Consider the following 12,263-nt stretch of genomic DNA (forward strand, 5'->3'; position numbering starts at 1 on the left):
GAATTACTTAACAAGTACAGGTCACAGTGAAAAAAAAAGCCGTGAATTAGTGTTGAAATTGAAAAGTGTCTGCAATTCTAGCCCAGACACGATAGGAGTGAGTATATGATGAGAGCCTTGTCGATCAATTCGGCCCTGGAAAGATTGTGCAAGGCTCAAGGGGTAGAATTTTTTTCAGCTTTGTCTGTACTTGTTAACAGGGGAGACTGCTTCTACAGGGATGGGATACACTTAAATAAAAAGAGTGCAAGAATATTTGCTGTTGCTATCGAGGCAGTGTTAGGTGGGATGGAAAACTGCTAGCTTGGGGGGGGATACAAGGACTAATAGATTAACAGTAGCCACTGCCAGAGGTGAAAGTGATTATTGCACTGCTTCTATTGGAATGAGCAGAAGCCTGGAAAACAAGATGCAGGGTATCTCAGAGACTTCTGGGAGTCATTGCAGTACAAGTAAACTAGATAGCTAGGAATATGAACAGGTGCATGTATACTTGCATGTACATCAATGCTAGAAGTTTGGTAAATAAATTTGATGAATGTAACATATTGCTCAGAACATCTAAGGCAGATATTGTTGTGATATCAGAGATCTGGTGTCACACAGATATAAGGAATGCAGAACTGGAATTTGGGGAGTAAAATGTGTACAGAAAGGATAGCAAAGCTAGGAAAGGAGGAAGGGTTATACTATTAGTTAAGAAACACAAAATCCAAGATAGTGAAGCCAGTCGACATCGCTGGACAGTGCAGTGTCAAGTCATTTTGGTGTGACATAAGCATTGGGAGATCAAAATTGAGTGTAGGAGTGTGTTATAGGCCTAATGACTCTGATGAGTATAATAAGAAACTGTACAGGGAAATAGAGTGGGCCACTAAATCAGAGAGTCTTATAACGGGGATTTTAATTTCCCAGACATTGACTAGAATTTGTGGGTTGGTCAGTCACACACACTAGCAAGGCTTTTGTTGATTTATTGGATGATTGTTTTCTACATCAGCATGTTTGGGAGGCAACTAGAGGGAGTAATACTCTTGATCTGATTATCAGCCGTGATTCTTCATGCATTAAGAATCTGCAGATAAAAGAACCACGAGGTGGCAGTGATCACAGTGTGCTGAAGTGGGATTTACTCAAAGAGGTAACTACCATCAGGGGTAAAGGGAAGGGTTTTTGCTTTCATAAAGGTGACTATGGTGGTCGGAGACAGTATTTAAATTCTATTCGATGGGACCAACTGCAAATTCAAAATGGTAAGCATTCAAAGAATTTATCGTGGAAGCTACTAGGCTCTACATACAAACTAAGAAATATTGTTGAAGGTTTAGGCCTAAATGAATGTCAGATGAACTAATGAGACATGTAGCAGAGAAGAAAAATGCATGGGATACATATAAATTAATGGGTGACATGGAAGCCTATGATAGATATAAGCTGGTCTGTAACCAAGTCACAAAAGAGATTAGGCAGGCAAAGGCAGATTATGAGAAATCCTTGGCAAAGGATGCAAAGAAAAATAACAAAGAGTTCTTTAACTATGTAAACTCTAGAAGGAAAGGAATGAATCAGATTGGTCCACTGGACATTGATGGTTCAACTGTTGATGATCCTGCTCAGGTGGCTAACAAACTAAATGAGTATTTTGCATCTACGTTCACCCATGTGGAGTTATTCAGGGAGGGGAATGCCAGAGGTGAGTTAAACTCTGCCAGTGAACTGGATGATTTTGTAATAACTGAGAGGAAAGTGGAGGAGAAATTGTTGAAGATAAACATAAAAAAGGGGTGGACGGGATCTATCCAGTTATATTAAAGGAGGCAGCAAAGGAAGTAAGCAAACCCTTAGCCTTAATAATGAGAGCTTCCTTTGACTCAGATATCCATGGACTGGAGATGTGCAAATGTGATCCCAATTCACAGAGGCCAACCGGGCTAGCCAGGTGGGTAAAGTGCCTGCCTGGCAACCCAAAGGTCGCAGGTTCGAATCCCACCTCGGGCTTGGATCAAAGTACTGCAAAAACTTTGGGAGGTGCACTATGGCCACAGAAGCATCGGCTTCTGTGGCCATAGTGTATATCATTGACAAAACCCATGACCTGCCCTGCAGCCTGTCTGCATTGCTCAGAAAACTTCATATCAGACTGCACAATTACGCCTAGGTCTTTTTCATTTTCTACAACCTTAAGTGTAGTACCACACAGTTGGTATGTTTCTCTGGGGTTACTTCTATCCATATGCAGTACTTTGCATTTGTCAAGGTTAAACTTCAGTTGCCACTTCTTAGCCCATCTGCCCAAATTATTTAGATCCTGTTGCAGTAGCACACTGCCATTACTGTCATTAACAACCCTGCCAACCTTTGTATCATCTGCAAACTTCGACATTAAGCCTGATATACCTTCATCAATAAATATGCAAAACAACAGTGGATCCAGCACCGAACCCTGTGGGACTCCACTAATAACATTAGTCCTCGAAGAGCAGCACCCATTGATTACCACCCTCTGTCTTCTCCCACTTAACCATCCCTTTATCCATTGTAGCAACTTACCCTTAATACCATTCTACTCCAATTTGTACAATAGTCTTTCATGCGCAACAGTGTCAAAAGCTTTCCTGAAATCCAAATATATGATATCAAAATTATTTTTTGCATCCAGTTCCTTTGTAACCACATCATAATAACCAATCAAATAATATGTAGTATGTACATACTGTAATATGTAGTATGTACATATTACAGTATGTGTTAATTAAGCTAAGCACGTAAGCATAAATTTTTTTATTTTACTAACCTGGGGAAAATATTCTCCCAATTTTCATGTATCATTTAATTTTTTAATTGATAAGGTAATAAAGCATAAATTTATGCTTGTTATATCTTCTTTTATAGCTTGTTGATAATTTTCCTCCTATTTTTGCTAATTAGAATTTCTGTTTAATGGAATTAAAATTCAATTCACAAACTTGATCACAATGACCAGCGCTTACTACATATATAGTGAACTATACTTTACTATGGTGAGTCCATCGTAATATGATTTGATCGTACAGGAAATCAGTTGTAAAGCAGGGGTCCATTGTATTTTTGACTATTTACATGAAACTTTGCATAATTGGGGCAGCCGCTTAATTAGGCCAGAATGCACTAGTCCCGATGTGTCCCAAATAACTGGAATCGACTGTATATGATATCAAAATTAATTTTTGCATCCAGTTCCTTTGTAACCACATCATAGTATCCAATCAAATTTGTCAGGCAAATTTGATTGGTAGAAAAGTAAATATACTTTTCTTCTGCTTCTTCTAGTTCTTGTCCATTGGTCATGATTTTCTTTGGTCTGGTAAATTTGTTGAACAAAACCTGTGCTTTCTTGATATTCATCTTCAAACTGAAATTCTTACTTTCATGCTCCAGTTCTTCAATGTTTTGCTGTAATTCTTCAAGATCATTGGCAAAGAAAATGATATCATCTGCAAATGATAGGTGATTCAGGTAATCTCCATTTATCTTTAGTCCTTTATTGTCCCAATTTAGATTGCTTTCTTTTTAACGGGCAGAAAATAGTTTGGGGGGGAGATTGGGTTCTCTTGTCAGATGCCTTTTTCTGTATTGATCTGAACTTTATCATTGTTGACCCATTTTGATGCAGTTGCCTTTTCATATATTGATTGGAAAATATTGACACAAGCTCTCCCTGCACCTTGGTTGATTAGGGCATTGATTATTGTTTGATTTGTGACTGAGTTGAATGCTTTTTCATAGTTGATGAAAGCTATACATAATGGAAGGCTGCATTCATTGTGCCGCTGTATAATTTGCTGCACTGTTTGGATGTGATCCATTGTACAGAAGCTGCTTCTGAAATTTGCTTGTTCTTTGGATTGTGCATATTCTTCTTGAAAGTATCTTTGTGAAAACTTTGTAGTCAACTGACAGTAGGCTTATTGGTCGGTAGTTTTTTAAATCTGCCCTTGTCACCTTTTTTTTGTGCAGTACATTGGCTTCTGCCTTTTTCTATGCTACAGGTACTTTATTAAGTAGAAAGCATTTTGAAAATGGTGTATGACGTGATTATCCTATTGTATAAGACAGTGGTTAGGCAACAACTTGAGTACTAGATACAGATCAGGAAGTCTCATTTTATGAAGGATCTTTGAAATGATGCAGAGATAGTCAGGTACACAAAAGGGGCTTTTACCAAGGAAGGTTTTAATTCTGCATATTGCAGTGTGTGGAAACTAAGAACCTTCGGTGAGACCTGATTGAAATTTTTAATTAAATAGCCTTAAATGGATTGAGTAAATTAAATGTAGATGGCATCCTATGCTTTGCTCAGATGAGACACATGGGACATAAATTTAAATTGGAAAAGGATGGTTGTAGGATAGATATGCAAAAATTGCCTTCAGCCAGTAGATTTTTGATTGTTGGAACAAACTACAACTCTTATTGTGGAAGTGGATAGTTTGAATAAGTTTAAGGAAGAACTGACAGATTATTAGAGATGTGGTTTTTTTGTTTTTTTTCGGCTGATGCCTGCTTGATTGCATTATTTTCTGCTCCTACTAATACTAAATTTCTGTTGCTGATTTTTAAAAATATTTACTATTTCACACCTGTGTTAAACATTCCACTCCAGTTAAACATAAGAAAGGCACCTGGGGTGGAGGGGATTATATTAAAGGAGGTGGAAAAGGAAGTAAGCAAACCCTTAGCCATAATTATGAGAGCATCCTTGGATTCAGGGGAAGTCCTCATGGACTGGAGATGTGCAAAAGTATCTCCAATTCACAAAGGGGGGGGATCAAAGGTTGATATGAGTAATTACAGACCTTTTAGATTGACTGCTGTTCCAGGGAAAATAATGGAGTCACTGGTTAAGGAAGTGATTCAGGAGCATCTAGACAAGAATGCAGTTAGAGTTCAGACACAGCATGGGTTTGTTAAGGGGAAGTCTTGTCTGATAAATCTGATTGGATACTTATAAGACTGCAGAAATATATAGAACTAGTGGAAGAGGAAAAGCAAGTAACCTTGAACTATAAACAAACATGTTTTGAAATTCAAAACTTCACCCACAATTACTCTGAGAAAACCATAAAAATCACTTCAAAAGTAGTAAAAAATAAATATTTATCTATATTTAGGCAGGTAGAAAAAATTTCAGATTTTTTAAATTATTGATTAACAGTTAATCAATCATTAAATTGTGTAATTAAAAAGCAGGATTGTTATTCTGAGAGGTACCTGTCAGATGCCATTCAGAGACCATAGGTTAAGATAAATGACTTAATATGGGGCATTGATTTTTCTTATTGTGAGGTTATCATAATAAGTTGTCTCAGTACTACACACTACAAATAAGTAACACTTCCCCAGGAGGAAGTATTATACTTTCTAGCATTATCTACCAGACAGCTGTTTCATTACCCTTTGGCATGTAACTGCCAGATGTTCATTAGATACTATCATGAGCATATATTGGTAAACATTAGTAGATTATATATAGATAGATAGACAGATAGTTCTTGTCCATTTCTGAATGCTTCATATAAACAAAACTTAAGGAAAGTGCTATTGTGTACATAGAGCCGGTGCTATCATTAGGCCAACTAGGCAGCCGCCTAGGGTGCATACATCGGAGAGGCGCAGTTTTGAGGGACACAGTTTTATACAGATCAGTTTTTTAATCCGTGTAAAAAATGCAACTCACAATTTATATTTTTAATTTAAGATAAATATCACAAGAGTGCTAGGAATTATAATTAATTATAAAGTCTTATAAAAAAAATTCTGTACTGTTTTTTTTTATTTATCCTTTTTATATATTGTTCTGATTTTCTTTTTGAAATTTGTGATATTTTTCGCTACGAAAAAAATCTGTTATTCTTCTTAGTTGGCAACTTGTTGTTTACAGCTAGATACGTTATGTTATGTTGTCGTTGAAGGAGTAACAGCGTGTTTGTGCAATTTTCTTGTAATTTTTGTTATATTATCAGAAATTTATAAGATTATTTATAATATCTTATAAATTTCTGATAATATTTTACTTTTATTTTATATTTTGAAGAATTTTATCATTGTTGAAGGCAATATCAGTTGAACATACACAAGCTTCAGCACTTGACCTGAAGGAATTGGTGACAAAATTTGCAAAGGAAAAGGCATGGAAAGTAAAATTTTGATATGCATAAAATTGAAACTTTTAAGAGACTTAAATTTTAAGATCACAATTTACAAGATTATTCAAAATGATTTGTGTGCTAAAACATTTTCTTTTGTATTTGAGAAAGATAATCAAAGATTGTTGTATTACCTATTCTTGCAATTTAAAATAAATATAGCAGTTTCAAGTTTTCTGCTTTTCATTTTTTCTACAAGACACCTGTTTTTGAAAATTGAAGTTGGCAAATTTTTTTGGGGGTGCAAATAATTAGCCTTGCCTATGGCACAAAACAGCCTGGCACAAGCACTGTGTGTACAGAGGGAAAATAAATAATAATAAAATTTAAATCTGAAGTACTTACATTAAAAATTGGATATTTTCAATTATAAAAATACTTATTCAAATTAAATTTTTTTAATTTTAGAGGACCTTTCTCCTCCATTCTTAACTGCAAATAATGGCCTGACTCTCTTGGAAGGGTCCTCTCATTCAATTAGTACTGATGAATTGTCTGCCACAGATGTGGATAGTGATCCCTTAAAACTGCACTTTACCATTATCTCTTCTCCTATTATGGGTTCATTAAAGTTTGTTGATAAACCAGAAGAAATGGTTAAAGAATTTTTACAGCTAGACTTGGTTGCTGGGAGACTAATATATGCTCACACTTCTGAAAGTGAAGATAAGCTTGACAGTTTTACTTTTACTGTTTCTGATGGCACTAACAATGTAAGTATTGAAACTAAATTTTTGATAATGAATTGTATATATTAACTTATTTGTTGTCATTTATATATTTATTGTCTATGCCAAACATTAATTTTATTGAATGATATTCTGGATATTATAATGTCTGAAACTATTTTAAAAATAGTTGGTTAAATTTTTGGTTAGTTTTAAAATGTTTAACGTAACCAAAAATCTGTGAAATTGTCACGGAGCAATCATTGCTTTTAATTGTACAAATCTTAAATCTGTTCTACCTTGTAATACTGTTCCCACATCTGGTGTGGTCCTCAAAACATCCCTCAGGTCTTTTAGACTCTATTCAAAAGAGCTCAGACAGGTTAATTAATGACCTATCTTTGTTTCTACTACTTGTCTTTTCTGTAGATAGTTCCATGGGCATCTGAACTGGCAAATCTAATTCCCCTACTCTCTTCCAAACCAGTCCAAACACATGCCACAATCAGTCAGCATCCATTTATTCTTTAACTTCAAACTCACAGAACCAACTTTTCATCTTCCTCATTTATTCTTTCAGCTTCTGTTTTCTGGAACAAGCTTCCCGCACATGTATTTCTTGAAAATTGTAATCTACAGAAATTCAAGTCAAATGTCAACAAGTATCTTTAATCTATTCAACATTCAACCCTTGCACAATACTACATACTATAGGTTCTAATACCTTTGTGTTTGGAGTTTTTATTAAAAAAAAAAAAAAAAATATATATATATATATATATATATATATATCTGATAATTAAAATAAATATGATATTTAAATAAAAACATCAGCCAGTAGTACGGCAATAATGCAGAGCGAAACGAAACGCAAAATAATATAAAATAAACAAACAGGGAAGGGAAAGTAGAGATAATAGGACAAAAAGGTAGCCGATAATCCCCTGTATAATTTAGTCAATTAAGTCATTAAACCCAATTAATAAAAAATGTAAATTTAAAATAATGCCAATTATAAATAATTTAGCAGTACCCCCCTCGAAGGTACCAGTTCCAAAAGACGTGAAATATCACCAAAAAAGGGTTAAAGAAACTACCAAAAAACTAAAATTCAAAATGATAGACTGACCATCATGCCCCATATCGACAGAGGACCACGAGGCCAATAATGGTCATGGAATCGCTGCATTTCAATCGTCATACAAATCATCGCAAAGGCAGAAATATCGAAGAACCAAACCACCCCTCCATTCTCCGATAGATCAACCAATGCAGAGGATTTGCATGGCGGTGGTCCTTATGCAGCGAAAAATAATCTATAGAACAGACAGCACTCTTGATCAGAGCCACACCACTGACATAATGCAAGCTTAACCAGCTTATATATGCCGTTTCGCTCTGCATTATTGCCGTACTACTGGCTGATGTTTTTATTTAAATATCATATTTATTTTAATTATCAGATAAAATTAGGCATCATGTGGAGGATGTGCATTTGCTGCCTCTAATGATAGCTACATAGCCATATTTATTTATTTTTATTACTTTTGCCTAACTTTTACCTCACATAATATAAATTAGTGGTAGTAGTGGGTTGATATGCTAAATAAGCAGCGCCTGTGCCGCCATCTATTCTTTTCCTTTCTATTATATAAGCTGGTTAAGCTTGCATTATGTCAGTGGTGTCATCATATATTTATAAAAAATTACCTTATATTTTATGCTGTATATGCATATACAAGGCAAGCTATATTTATCTAAGAGTTTGAAATTTTTTCCAATACTGTTAATGTGTATGTTATAAAGTATAAACAAGAAATGTGATTAAAGTAGGATGTTCTCAAAAACTTTTCTTAATGTTATGTTACATTACAAATAAATAGCATTATGTAGTTCACAGAATTATAAACATTTTAATCAGTTAGGTAAGGGAAGTGTGAAAAAATATTATAAATTAAAGTTAAAATTGGAAACTTCTCTACATAAATATTGAGCAAAATTCTTTTTTTTTTTTTTTTTTTTTCTGAGTAATAATTACAAATGAAGTCCAATTAACCCAAGGATCTGCTGCAATTGTGACAACGTTTCAAACCCACAGTGGGATTTATTTTAAAGTCCATAGAGTTGGGAGTTTCTTTCACACAATAAAAATTATTATGATGTCTTAGATTATATGATGTTTTCAAAGGGATGAAATTCAGTTACTGCCAAAAGAGTCTGCTTATACTACAGAAATCTTTCTATTTATCGCTGAATAAAGAGAGAAAATGAAAGCCCAATAGTTTTGAGGGAACCTTCTAATCATAATGGTAAAATTATTAGTTCACAATTGGCTTCTTTTTTATACTTTTTTGTTCTAGAATGTGTAGAAGAAAGCAACAGATGTAAATGAGATTCTCATATTGAATATATAATGTGGCATTATATTATGATTTTACTTTCCATTGTTTCACTTGGGATAATAATGACATAGGTGGTGGTGTCATCTAACATTTTTCTCCCAAAACTCAGGCACCTCCGTAGCCAGGTGGGCAGGAGCAGCAGTGCGTATCACACACTTCTTGATTAGACTGGGGTTTGAGCCCATGCCCACCAAATACGGAGAATGCGGAAAGGTCAGGGAATGACCATCGCATATCCCCGGAGCAATATGGTCTTAGTTGCTAATGCTCCTAAAAAAAAAAAAAAAAAAAAAAAAAAAAAAAAATCTCCCAAAACTCTATCTTAACATGTAGATGAAAATTGGCTTGCAGTACACAATGCAGTTTACTGAATTGATAATGACTTGTGATCTTATTTGCATTGTTGGCATTCACTATAATTACTGTTATTTCTCTGTCTTAGCTAACAATATAACTTGTTAACTTTATAGCTTTGAATATTATTTTAATAACTAATACTGTTAATTTGCAGAGCACACATTCATTTTATATAACCATTTCTCCAGTTGATGATGCCTTACCTTATGTTGCTTTGTCATTGATGAAAGTTCAAGAAGGAGTTCGCAAGATAATAACAGAATTTGAAATGAGAGCATTAGATTTAGATACTAAGGTAAGCTTATTACATAATATTTATAAATTTATAAAACAAATTTTCAGAATCTTCTCTTCATTCCTATTTTTTAAGCTTCGTAACTTGTTACTCCGTTCTTACTTGCGAGTATTGTGTTACTTGCGAATTTGTGTGTGTGTGCCATGTTCTTTGTTATTGATTTCTTATCTTTTTTACTGTTTTAAATTTTAGCCCCCAACCACAAATGTTAGTGAATAGAAATATCAACTAGTTAGTATGTACATATTACAGTATATATTAATTAAGCTATGCACGTAAGCATAAATGTTTTTATTTTACTAACCTGTGGTAAATATTCTTCCAATTTTCATGTATCATTTAATTTTTTAATTGGTAAGGTAATAAAGCATAAATTTATGCTTGTTATACTTTTCTTTTATAGGCTGTTGATAATTTTCAAATTTTCTAATCAGCATTGAGTTTGTACTATGGTATAATTTTTAAAATATTTTGTTGTTTATTATGAATTCTCAAAATATTATCCACTGACAGGTATCAGTTTTATTTTTATCCACCTTTTGTCATGCATTATGTACCTTTTAACCATTTTTTTTTTTTCCCCCCCTAGGATATTGATCTGAATTTCAGAGTATTCAGACCTCCTGAAAATGGATCATTGAATATTCAGTCTGCTGATGACAGCTATTCACCAGTTACAAGTTTTACTATGGCTGATATTTATGAAAACCGTATCACTTATAAACACATGGTTTCCAATACTTCACATGATAGGTTTTGGTTTACTGTATCTGATGGATACAATCGCCATTATGTCATTGAGCGCCATGGAAGGAATGTTACGCTTAGCGAACCTTCAGTAAGTATTTTATGTAAACCCCTTGATATACTTTTATTGTAAATACATGATCATCTGTAATTGGAAGAATTGTAATTATTTAATTATTCATAGTATAACTGCACTTTTAAAATTTGTCCAGGCAATACCTGTGTTCGCCAGCTCCTACAAAATTCCACGATATCCATGTAATATTGCCACCATTTTTAATGACATAAATCTTGAGACTGAAAGATAATTTTTTTTTTTTATGGAGTGTGAATAATTTTTGCTTTTACCACTTAAAAGTAGTTTCTTGGCGCAGCATAACCTTAGTTGTTTTTGCGCCAATAAACTCAAAATCAATCAATCAACCACTTAAAAATGGACCACTTTTGCACAAGTACATTGATTGCTAAACATGGTCACTATGTTATATATAATCTTGTCATATGAAAGAAAAGAATTGCACTACTTTCAAACAAATGGCATTGCCAAAATACTAATTTGCCATAGCAGTGACTCATCTTTTAAATAACTTGCAGTTTACTCATTTGTTTGAAAGTATTGCAATAACAAGGCAATTCATTACGAAGGCAATGATTTTTCTGTTGCGAGTGATAAAACAATTGAATTAACTAAGTAGTTTAAATCCTGCTGGCTGCAAAAACACATGGAAGCACATGGCAGTCCTTCCAATTTCATATAATTTCAATAAAGACAAGTGAATTTAGCTATTGTATGTTCTAGGTAGTTTGTTCTATTGTGAGTGAAACAATTGAATTAACTAGGCAGTTTAAATCCTACTGGCTGCCAAAAACACATGGAAGGACACGGCAGTCTTCCCAATTTCATATAATTTCAATAAAATCAAATAAATTTAGCTATTTCATATTCTGAAGCTCCAACTTTTTTTTTTTTTTTTTTTTTTTTTTTATGTAAACCCCAAACACGAGAGGTATTAGAACCTATAGTACTTAGTACTATGCTTGGGTTGGAGGTTGAGAAGCTGAAAGAAGACATTTGTTCACATTGGACTTGAACTTCTGTAGATTGTAATTTTCAGAAAATATGTATGAAGGAAGGTTATTCCAGAAAATAGCAGTCGAATGAATAAACGAGGAAGATGAAAAGTTGGTTCTGTGAGTTTGAAGTTGGACAGTAAATGGATGATGGCTGGTGGTGGCACATGTTTCGACTGTTTTGAAAGAGTGAGCGGGAATTATAGAAGACAATTCAGAAGAACAGTGCCCATGGAAATTAGCATTAGCATTAGTAGAGGCATTTGATGAAAGAAAGCAAGCTTATGCAGCATCAGCCAAAAAAAAAAAAAAAAACCCACTTCCACTTCACCCCTCTGTTCGTTCAAAATACCTGTCCAGCTGAGCCTTAAACTTATTTAGGCTATCAACCTCCACCACAAGGGATGGAAGTCTGTTCCACCAACCAAGCACCCGCTGGCTAAAGGCAAATTGCCGCACGTCTATCCTACATCTGTCTTTCCTCAATTTGAATTTATGCCCTCTCAGGTGATTTTTCTGAACTAGAGGAAGAATCCCA

At 34.2% G+C, this 12,263-nt stretch overlaps 1 protein-coding gene across 4 annotated transcripts in view; it reads left to right on the plus strand.

Moving 5' to 3' along the window:
* The window catches only part of LOC150083681 (extracellular matrix organizing protein FRAS1-like), an 866,422-nt gene that overhangs the window by 500,514 nt on the left and 353,645 nt on the right, over positions 1–12,263 (plus strand). For all 4 annotated transcript variants that reach the window (XR_016547213.1, XM_090378121.1, XM_090378123.1 and 1 more), the window contains 3 exons: positions 6,594–6,898; positions 9,767–9,907; positions 10,497–10,745. Coding sequence is in view for 3 of the 4 variants with exons in the window: in XM_090378121.1 (XP_090234247.1) it covers positions 6,594–6,898; positions 9,767–9,907; positions 10,497–10,745 (695 nt within the window). In the remaining variant the exon portion in view is untranslated. The remainder of the gene's footprint in view (positions 1–6,593; positions 6,899–9,766; positions 9,908–10,496; positions 10,746–12,263) is intronic.

This window comes from Mastigoproctus giganteus, chromosome 7, assembly GCF_048544385.1.
Source record: "Mastigoproctus giganteus isolate SK-2022 chromosome 7, ASM4854438v1, whole genome shotgun sequence".
Taxonomy (NCBI): domain Eukaryota; kingdom Metazoa; phylum Arthropoda; class Arachnida; order Uropygi; family Thelyphonidae; genus Mastigoproctus; species Mastigoproctus giganteus.